This window comes from Gossypium hirsutum, chromosome A01, assembly GCF_007990345.1.
Source record: "Gossypium hirsutum isolate 1008001.06 chromosome A01, Gossypium_hirsutum_v2.1, whole genome shotgun sequence".
NCBI classification, from domain to species: domain Eukaryota; kingdom Viridiplantae; phylum Streptophyta; class Magnoliopsida; order Malvales; family Malvaceae; genus Gossypium; species Gossypium hirsutum.
Genome location: NC_053424.1, coordinates 88456541 through 88468066, shown reverse-complemented (window position 1 = coordinate 88468066; position 11526 = coordinate 88456541). Strand labels below are relative to the sequence as shown.

General features: G+C 34.5%; 2 protein-coding genes across 2 annotated transcripts; one reads left to right on the top strand and one right to left on the bottom strand.

The window, feature by feature from the left end:
- The first annotated feature begins 3805 nt into the window (after window positions 1–3805).
- Window positions 3806–8176, top strand: LOC107919274 (uncharacterized). The gene is made up of 6 exons (XM_041111822.1): window positions 3806–4190; window positions 4417–4561; window positions 4718–5332; window positions 5991–6483; window positions 7032–7113; window positions 7677–8176. The coding sequence occupies exons 1-6, from the start codon at window positions 4161–4163 to the stop codon at window positions 7875–7877; spliced, it is 1566 nt and encodes a 521-aa protein (XP_040967756.1). The 5' UTR covers window positions 3806–4160; the 3' UTR covers window positions 7878–8176.
- On the bottom strand, window positions 8103–11215 carry LOC107920094 (uncharacterized). The gene is made up of 5 exons (XM_016849615.2): window positions 10548–11215; window positions 9674–9808; window positions 8904–8960; window positions 8620–8754; window positions 8103–8488 (listed from the first exon to the last, which is right to left on the bottom strand). The coding sequence occupies exons 1-5, from the start codon at window positions 10845–10847 to the stop codon at window positions 8423–8425; spliced, it is 693 nt and encodes a 230-aa protein (XP_016705104.1). The 5' UTR covers window positions 10848–11215; the 3' UTR covers window positions 8103–8422.
- Between the last annotated feature and the right edge of the window lie 311 nt (window positions 11216–11526).

Genomic DNA, 11526 nt, shown 5'->3' with positions numbered 1-11526 from the left:
TCTAGATAAATATGAATATTTGGTTGACATGTCTTTAAATTGTCATTTGAGGTGCTTAAGAGCACCTTGGTTGTATGTGGTAATATGTCATGTTTAAGACATGATTGTTTTGATTTATTTGTTATGGTTTGATGATGTCCAAAAATGTAGATTTAGGTGGATGACAAATTATGTGAGAAATATGGCTAGGAAAATGGCCTATTTTTGTCCACACGGGTGTGTGGCTCAGCCATGTGTAACACACGGCCAAGTGATACGGCCGTGTGTTCCCTATATCTTAAATTAGCACAAAACAGAATGCTCACATGGCCTAGCACACGGACGTGTGGCTTGACCGTGTGACCCAAGTCAGAGAGTACATAAGTTTGGACACGGGTTGGGACATGACCGTGTGTCCCTACTTCGAATGCCCACACGGCTTGAACACGAGCATGTCTCTTAACCGTGTGAGACACACTACCTGGCCATACGAGCGTGTGTCCCCTACACTTTTGAAAAATTTTAATGTTCTCCAAAAAATTCTTTAAGCACCCAATTTAGTCCCAACTTGTTTCTAATATGTATTTTAGGCCTCGAGGGCTCACATAAGGGACATTATGCTTGATTTCGATTGGTTTCTGATATGAATGCTATATGATATGAAATATCTGTTTATTTGTTCTGTAAATTTTGGTAATGCTCTGTAACCCTGTTTCAGCGATGGATACGGGTAAGGGGTGTTACAATAATAAAGCTAACTAAAGATATTATGGGTTTGGGCAAAAAAATGAGGCCTGTTTAAAAAACAGGTCGGGCCTCGGGTAAGGCTTTTTAGCTCGAGCCTAGCCTAGCCCGAACATGAAAACAAAAAAAAACTGTTGTTTTTTTACTTTTTTATTTTCTTGCAATTTTCTTGTTGTTTTTTTCAGTATTTTGCTACCATTTCACAATTATATTGCTACTATTTTGTTGTTATCATTTGAATATTGTATAACTCTTGTTTTATTGTTAATTTTGTTATTATTTTACACATTTACTTGTTAAGTTACATTTATCTTAGTATTATTTAAGTATGCATGTTTTTTTAATTTATTTCTAATTTATTGGGAAGTATTTATTTTAATATTTTTAATATTTTTTATGTATTATATTTTTTAAAAAATTATAAAAAAAATTAATATGGGTAGGTAAGGTCGAGCTCAATTTTAGTATTTTTATTCGGATCGAGTTTAGACAAAATTTGAAACTCATTTTTTAAGCTGGACCGAGCCTGAACATAGTAAATAAGCCTAATTTTTTTGTTGAGCCCAACTTAGCCCATGAACACTTTTATGACTTGACTTAACTGATACTCTGACTTAACTAACTCTAACGCATTTGACTTTAACATTTTTTTTTCCATTTCATTCCCTTGAATTTAATAAAAGATATGGAAATCAATCTGATAAAAATCAATTTCCTCCTCCCAAATAGAAATTTGTTCTATTTGACATTTATGCAAGGTGGATCATTTGAGTTTTTTTTTTTAATTTGATAAAAAAAACCAATTTTTTCCTCTCCAAACAACTATTTAGCCTCAAATTTGAATATTTTCTTCCTCTTCTTAGAGATGATTAGAGGATACCGTGACTCTTGGTAAATGTATGATTTTTTTGTAGTGTAGTATTGCTATTAATTTTTAAGCTATAATCTAGTGTATTATAAGTGAGTTTGAGATTTATAAATGTTAGCATCCATCAGCCACTGACACTTTATGGGCGGTGGGGGAAAAGAAAATGTTTGTACATGAATGGGGACTGTTTCCAATTTGACTGTTGTTAATTCAACATCACAGATCCGTCTCTTAAGCAACTTTCTTGCATCAAATACAAATTGGCTTTGACTGAACTAGAGGTGATCATGGGCCGGGTCGGGCCGGGTTCGGGCTGGGTCATATAAATTTTTAGGCTCATCTACTAGGCCTGGGCCCGACCCGACCTGAAATATGGGCCTAAAATTTTGCCCAAGCCCGGCCCGAAATAAAATTACTAAGCCCGACCCGGTCCGGCCCATATTAAATTTTTTTTATTTCATTAAATAAAAAAATTTTAAAAATATAATAAATCAAATATATTTAAAAACATAAAAACAAATATTAAAACAAATAAAAATAATACTAAAACAATTCTTAAAACAATACACAAATTAATAAAATAATAAAAAATGGTTATATTAAAAATTTAAAATAATTAAAAATAAAATATATATATATATATTAATATATAATTCGGGCCGGGCTCGGGCCAAAAAACTCTTACCTGAGGCCCGGCCCGTTTTCTAAACGGGCCTCGTTTTTTTGCCCAAGCCCATTTTTCGAGCCTATATTTTTATCCAAACCCTCCCATTTTTCTAGCGGACCTTCAGGCCGGGCCGGGCCACCCAGCCCATGATCAGCTCTAGACTGAACTGATTCCATTCAAAAAGTGATAGAAAGAGACAACCTTCTTTACTATATATATATATAAATAGATACACCTTTCACTTTTTAATTTTGAGATAATATAAATTTTGGCTCTTGAATTTGGTAAATAAATTTATATTTGTTCTTGAATTTTTTTTGTCTATTATGATTTCTGAATTTGAAAATCATTAATGACCATTTAAAAAATTATATGACTTTTGACCCATAACCTTAACAACTAAGTTCACTCTGGTACCTATATTTCTTATTTTGTCTATTTTAAACTTGAAGATGAGATCTATTTTGATCCCTAAATTGAAAAAGTTAAAATTTTGATGATGTGATATTTTGAAATTGTGTCATGTCATCACTTAAAAAAATAGGTAATAATTTGCTATAAACTTAGAATGACATATTCAATGTTTTAATAACTGAATTAATGATTGAACAGGTTAGATCATCAGTTCTCAATTCAACCAGTTCAACAGTAAGACCAACAATAATGAAATAAATAATTAAAAACTCATAATAATCTAAAAAATCAAGTAAAACCGATTTTATCTTTCTTTTTTAATTTTTTTTAGATTTTTAAGAATTTTTAATTATTTATTTAATTATTGTTGGTTCGACAGTTGAATACGTCGAACTGGTTAAATCGAGAACTGGTGGTCTAACGTGTTCAACATGAATTTGGTTATTAAAACATTGAATATGGCATTCTAATATTGTTCTAAATCATCATCTAAAAATCTTTTATTTTTCAAACTCAAAATACAACGTCATCAAAGTTTTAAATTTTTCAAATTCATGGATCAAAATGGATCTAATTGTCAAATTCAAAATAAACCCTAAAAAAAGTATAGGTACCAAAGTGAACCTAATTTTCAAGTTAGAAACCAATGTGAACCTACTTGCTAAGTTTAATGGCCAAAGCTTACATTATCCTTTTTTTTCACGATAATTAACAAAATAAACTTAAATAAATAATTATTTTTATAATAATAAAAATTCCATGGACTTACCAAATTCAAAAAGAAAAAGTTACACTATCCCTTTGACTCCCTCGTGAATTTAGGATTCAAAGATACACTCCTTTAAATTACTGATATAAATTTTAATTATTTTTTAAAATTCTAAATATTATTATTTTATTTCCTAACTCTCTAATTTCATCCTTATTCATTATAAATAATTATTTAACAAATGTACTATATTTTAAAAGATTATGGTATAATATAAATTATAATATTCATTAGGTGAATGTAGTATTTGATTGGAATTTATTTGACTATTATAACCATAATATTTTCAAATCTAGTTTTTTTTGTTTTTTCTTCGACCAAATATAATTTTATACAGCTATTTTCTTTAGAAAAATATTGGTCAGAGACGGGTATCCAAGGCTCATTATCCGGTAAAAATATTTTAAAGAAGTAATCATTTTTGTAACTTTTCTTCCTCTGAATCTGTCCATGGCATCCAAGGTTCACGAATTTAAACTCAAAGCATACAATTATTAAATAATAGGAGATTATTTATTTCTAGTAATTTTGTCAGTTTATAGGGCGAAAGAGAGACATATCACTTCAATTCCCTTACTGGACAGTTCTTCAGCTCTCAAGCAACAAGCATGGTGTAGTAATAATAATAATAGCGATGCTGCCAGTTCAGTGATTCTAGCTTCCGTTTCTATGTTTTATCTGCGGAGTGTAATATTGAAAGTAAATCAGTTTTCATTTTCATGGATTACGAAAGAATCCAAAAGCCTCAGGTACTTATGCTTCTCGCAATCTCTCTTTTCTTTTTTTATTTATTTTTTTTCTTAATGCCTTTCTCTTCGCCCTATGCTCCGTTCCTTTGTTATTTTTGGGAAAGTAAGAAAGCAAGCAAGAAATAGAGGAAGATGAGATTTCATTTTCAAATTTTCTTTTACTGATCCGTTGCTTAAATCCATTTATTACTGAACAAAAGAAAAAAAAAATTGTGAAAATCCGTAGGGTGGTGGTGGATTTTCCCCTGCTAAGCTACGGACTATGCTCCTAGGAGTAGAAAAGAAAAGAAAACAAGAAGAAGAAGAAGAAGAACAAGTTGAATCTTCAATAGATTTAAGATCTGAACTTTCTCACCTTGATGACGATTCAGGTATCTTTATTTTATTTGTTTATTTACTTATTTTTTGCTTTTATTGATGTATATTTGAGAATAGATTCAGAAAGAAGAAAGAAAAAAGGAAAAGTTGAAGAGAATGGAAAGAGTGTGGAAACTGTTGATTTTTATGTTTAATTTCTTTTTCTGCAGGGAAAAGTGGCTCTGATAGTTGCAAAGATGTAGATGTGGTGAGTGTTCTTCCAGAATGTTCCACTTCTACAACAGCTAGTTCTACAGTTGCTATGCAAAATGGTAACGAGCGAAGATCAAAGGATCATTCTTTAGGCACTGCTCAAAACCGGTTCATTGAGGATCATCCTGGTTTAGATTATGATAGTGGGCATGACAACATGAGTGTGTCCTCATCGATCTTTGAGTTTCAGAAGACTGAACGAGCACCGCAAAGGGTTCCCCTTGGGCCGTTTTCTAAGCCTGCTCCATCGAAATGGGATGACGCTCAGAAATGGATAGCCAGCCCTACTGCAAATCGGCCGAAGACAGGGCAGGGTGGGCAAGGGGTGGGATCAAGAAAAGGAGGTACTTTTGGTTACGGGAGGCAATCGTCTACTAAGGTGGTCATTGAAGTTCCAGATCAAAGGATGGTTGCTTTCGAAGAACCGGATACAAAACGGATTGATACTAATCATGCTAAGAAGGATGATGGGCTGCAGAAGTTTGTTAATTGGGAGAGTGATCCATACCCAGTTGTGGATTCATATGGGAAGCCTGTACTAATGATCCAGAACTCTGTTGCTGAGTCAGCTAGTAAGGATTAAATTTATTTTATGTTCGAAGTAGTCTTAGTTACATTTGCACGGTTCTGTTGAAAAATTAGCCTTCATATTCATAATTATCATGTCCACTCATGCTTTTAATCAAAGAATTAGCCCCTATTGAGCACTTATCATGTTAAAACTTAGAAATTTTGTGTTGTCATCAATTAGGCATAATTGCTATTGGTCTTGCACTAGAAGTTTACTGCAATTAGTAATGTATGATTAATTTTTGGCTGATTGAAACCGATATTATTTGAGGGTAGCCTTCTATTTAAATCTTTCGTGCATAAGAAGGAAGTTCCTTCATGTTACTGATAGTATTGGGGGTATTATTTTCCCTTTAGTCGACTTTGTGTGGTTAGTTTTTATACTTTCAAGTAAATGTGCAGTTGGTTTTTCTGCCGCAAGAACATAATCTCAGCTCTGACCCTTTTGATAAACTTGGAAATTTTCACACAAAGAGCAGATATGGTGAACTTGCAGCTTTGCTGTTTGAATGAAGTGCTAAAACTTAACTGCCAGTATGCATGCCTTAATTTATTTAAAAAAATCAACTCAACTTCTATGCATCAAAAGCGTCTAACATGAAGCTGCCTTAGTAATTTGCAATGCACTAATTAAGAAATTAATTGTTGATTTATTTGCAGTTAGTCTTAGCCAGCATGATTCATCAATATCGATACATAGTGCTACGACGTTTATTCCTCCTCCCTCAACAGCTAGATCAGTATCCATGAGAGATATGGGCACTGAAATGACTCCTATTGCTAGCCAAGAACCTTCAAGGAATGGAACTCCTGTGCGGTCAACAACACCAATTCGGAGCCCAAATTCATCGAGGCCATCAACTCCCACCAGAGCTGTACTTTCTACATCTCCAGAAAATTCACGTAAAGACCACTTAGATCTAAACAGAGATTTGTCAGAGAAGGAGCTCCAAATGAAAACAAGGAGAGAAATTATGGTTCTTGGGGCCCAGTTGGGTAAAACAAACATCGCAGCATGGGCTAGCAAAGAGGAAGAGGATAAGGATGCATCCACTTCACTGAAAATTGTAGCACCAGAACAACCATCTAAGAGTGTCATTGAAACCCGTGCAGCAGCATGGGAGGAAGCAGAGAAAGCCAAGTACATGGCCAGGTATTTTCATTCTAAATAATTGTCAATGCCTTTTCAATCCCTTTTTCTTTGTTTTGAAGCTTTTGGTTTTGTTATGAAGCTGAAATGTTGATCCTAAGCATACAACTTAGTATTGAATGAGAAAACTGGCATGAAATCGATCTGTTGATTTGACAAGCTTTAGAACGATACTATTTGTCACCAACCACAAAACCTATGTATGGTAATTTATCTGAAGGAATTATTTATGTTATGTCTTGTCACTCGGTGCCTGGACATGTACAGAACAGTATCTGAAGGAATTATTAATGTTATGAGGCACTATTTCTAGTAATTTCTCTGTAGGAACTATTGATGTCATGTCTTGTCACTCGGTGCATGGACATGTACAGAAGATATAAGTTCCCATGGATGCACTTATTGTAGGATTTTTATGGAATAATTCTTATGTTTTTGGAATATTGACAAGACTATTCATATACAAAAATCTGCCTAAACCTTACTGGTAGGTTTTTAGTTAACACTCATCCGCAACTTGAATTGTAAAGTTATGAGGCACTTTCATCCAGGTTCAAACGTGAAGAAATGAAAATTCAAGCATGGGAGAACCATCAAAAAGCAAAAACTGAGGCTGAGATGAGGAAGATTGAGGTATTATGTAGCATTTTATTTATTTGTTTGTGTCATGGTCATTTCTCTATTGCCTAATCCTGAAGTTAATAAAATCAACTGTCTATCCATGGTCTTTCTCCATATGGTCTTGGAGATTCAGGGTTTTTGTGATTAGAACCGCGGCATAGAGTTGAATGAATATTCGAGGGTGATTATATGGATTCAAAGTTCAAAACTATGAATATCAATTAAGATTGAAAAACAGGCAAGCTGTGTGGACCAATCAGTTAAGTACCCAAGTTCTTCTGGGTTACCCTCTGTTAGCTTAATCTCAAGCTAAGCTTGGCTTATGCATTAAATAACCCGATTGACCTCAGCCACACTATTTTCCAAGTTCCTAAGCTTAGGCAATTGATTATCCTCAATGCCCTCTTAACCCGTATATTCCATATATAGATCCATGACTAGCATTATAAAAAATTAGTGGTCTATGAGTAATTTGCAGTTGCTACATCATACATTCTGAAGATACTGGGACGACATTCTATTGCTAATATGTTGATATGAATTCATATACTGACTGTGTATGGTATGGCTTTAAGGTTGAGGTTGAAAGGATGAGAGGGCGTGCTCATGATAAGCTCATGAATAAACTAGCCGCTGCAAGGCACAAGGCAGAAGAGAAGCGTGCAGAAGCAGAAGCCAAGCGAAACAGACAAGCTGCAGAAACTGAGCAACAAGCCAACTATATTCGAAGAACCGGCCAAGTACCCTATTTTTGTTGCTGGAGTTGGTGCTCCTAAAAGAAATCAGATTTTTTCCATTCAGATTGATCTGCTCTACCTACAAAGCTGTTTTTTGCTTATCCCAACTTCTGTTAAAATGCCGTTTCCAGGTATTCATCACTTTTGTTCACTTGCACATTGAAAATATCATACTCAGGATTCCAATCTGTAAATCTAAGCTTTTGTAGCAACCCTGACAAACTAATCAAAGCTAAAAATGCTGAGGGTAGAAGATTATGGTGATTGAAATTTAAAAATCCTTTAGGGATTTGTTGTATGAATTGTTTATTAATTGGATCAATTACAAGTTCCAAATATTCCCAAATGTCTTGGATGCTTTAAGCTATATCAAAATTTAGGGTTTTGAGTAATATTTTAAGTACACTACCTGTTTATATATAACATGAGTTCTTGTAGATGAGAAGTAAATAAAGAAAAAGCATGGGATAATGCGTGTATGAGTTGAGACTGAGTGCAGCAAATAGATGTTATTATCCTCCATCCATATCAGTTGATGATGATAATAATGCTGTTGTATTGTAATGGCGGCAGAACAATCTTGCCTACTTGTAAATCCATTCATTTGCACGACCTCCAGTCTCGTCCATGTCAATAAATATGCTCACTGCCTGCAAGCATTCATTAATATTAAAAAATACCAACCTAACCATCAGTATATGAATGAATGAATGCCAATGGTGATGTAAATCCAACTGCACCACATATCGAAATATCCATTGGACTCCAACCAAGACCTTACCTTCCCTATTCGAGGCCGCTCTTTCAGCTTGGCCAAGCTGTTTCGAATGTGGGAGACTGCTCCCCAACATTTCAATGTGTTGGCCACATCATCAAGCCTTAGGAGATATTCTTCTTCAGTCAGGGGAAATGATCTCTTCACACAAAAGGGAAAGATGAACTTAGAACATGAACATAATGTAATAATAAAAAGACAGATGCTGGCAAGGCTACTCGCATCTCCGTACACTAGTACAAAGCTATTAGTGTATTTCCAAGGCACAAATCTGTAGCTCAAAAAAATACCTGCTCCATATACTTCCACATAACATTCAGTGCAAGGAGATTTCTTCCCATGAACTCCTAAATTAAGGTAAGCAAAAAGGTTAACTCTTTTAAGTGATGGAATAAAAATCTCAAGCAAACACAAAATAGCATCTGCATAAAATGTTAACCCAATCGCAATAGCATTATACTGAATGAAACTTTAGAATTAGCTCTCAAAGATACAAAACTGGTGTCAAGTTAGCCGTATTGCATTCTGTAATAAGAAAGTCTAAATAATGGTCTTTTTTTGGACTAAAATCTCTGGTGGCCAGTAGACATATTGGGCCCTGATTAAATCCAAAGTCAAACCGAGTCAGATCCCTAAACAGGGAGTAAAACTACTAGATTTATTTTCTTTATCCACAACACTTGAACCCCAAACCTTACATAAGGATACCACTCGATCCAACTAGCATTGGTAATTCTAGATCATATCAAGTTAAGCAATATACAAAAAGAGGAAAAAAAACAAATGTTCAATAACATATCAATGTTTAATCTGCTATTGCTTTTAAAAATACATTGCCGGATCCCTATAATTAAGAGAGTTTTTCACATAGCTGACATTGGAACTTCATATTATCCATTGAAGCTTGACTCTTGAAATAAATCATTATAAAGGACATTCTTTTACCCCATTAGAGAAGCTAATTAATTTTCAGCAGATAGTTTCAAATGCAATGCAGAAAAGGGATTAGAAAAAGTAAAAGTAATCTAATAAAGCCATCCTCTCATTTAGGAACGTGTACCTTCTTTATCAGTTGAACATCATAAGACCTGCCATATTTGTTCCTAATAAGAGTTGCAAGGTCTAAGCCACTAAAGGTGGAATCATCTGTGCCAACTATTCGTTCAAGGTTTTCCCGAAGTATATCGCCGTTTGTCTGAGACAATTACAAAAGAGAAATGTATAAACGAAAATAACCATAAAATGCATTAGGATCTTGAATGTAAGAAGAAAAACTTGGAAAGAAACTTTGTCCACAAAGAACAATCCAAAAAGGAATATAACAAGAATCCACAAAATTACCAATCAAGAAGGTAAGAAGCCAATAAATTCATATCAAAATAGACATACAGATGCTACCTGACCCAACCAGCAGAAACAAATATGTTCAACAACCGAAATCAAGAACCCAACAGCCTGAAATCAGACCTTGACACAAAGGAAGTAACCGTACAAGTTACAACCCGTAAGCTGACCTGGTTCACCAAATTGCCACCTCTATTAATACTTCTTTTTACTGTTTATAAACCAATATTAAAAGATAACACTACCCACGCAAACTCTATTAATACATGCTCCTCAAAGTGTGCGCCAACTCTTTAGCATCGCACGGTTTCGCCTGTTCACACACTCCTGCAGTGCTCACATTCTGTGAAGCAGTCACAACTCTCAGAAAAGTTGAGAGCAATAACAGGCAGAGTAGGGAGACAAATCCCAACCAGAGACAATAACTGATGTACTGAGAGTACAATACACCCCCCAACAAACAGAGTTAAATGAGACCCAACATACAAATTCAATGAAACATGTCTGTGTTCATCTCAAAGGCGTCATCCCAATAAACAAAAAGGAGTGTTTTTCATTTAATTTAATTAAAAAGAGAAGATGAAGCGTACTCCTTGGTTTTCGCTTTGTGAAGATTCTTTCTGTCCATCCCCATCCTCAGCATCACCCGAGTCAGCGCCACCATCATCGACGGCGCCGGAAAAGATAGGACCACATCTCCCACGACTTTGAGAGGAAGTAGCAGCAAAGCATTGAGCCTGACCCCGGGAAAAACTAAACCCACCGAGATGAAAATATGGACCACAACATCTGAGTCCTGGAGGCTTATGAAATCTTCCCCTGCTGCTGCAAACGTGTTCCGACACTCCAACCGACCAATTACAACAGTGAGTCGATATAAAGCTTGTCATTATTTACCCTGTAAAATTTACCCAAATTCCCAAAAGCTTTAAAGGGAAGGCAAGTGAAGATGAGAGAAGGAACCTGGTAACTGTGAAGGAGAAACCTCAGTCAAAAAAATGAAATGGGATTAGAGAGAGAGAGAGAGAGAGAGAGTGGCATTGGCAAATGGCAATGTTTTGTTGAGTAAAGGAAAGAAATGTGGTAATGGATGAGGATAGCGTGCAAATCTAATATCTTTGCTTCCCCCACTCAATAAATCAACGCCGTTTTGCCTTTCCCTCGCAAACAAAAAATGGGTTCCTTTGGAATTTTCTTTAGCAATTATCTCCCCACCCCCGAAAAAAAAAATTATTTTTTTTTCTTATTCTTTTTGTTTGAAAAAAAATTAAGAGAAGTTTGAAGACCATATTTATAAATAAATGTGAGAAAAAGGAAACAAAATGATAATTAAATAATTGAGTATCACTTGTGCTATCCCCTTAACTTGGGTTGAGCCAAAATAATTTTTTTAATAGTTAGATGCCTTTTATTTAAATTATATGTAATTTTAATTTTTATGATGTAACTTAGAATAATAAAATTAATTTAGAAGTTCTATATAATTTTTTAAAAATATCATAGGAAAGTTATTGATTAATTCTTATTTGAAAAATATTTTTCTAAAAATTATTATAAAAAAGGACTTTA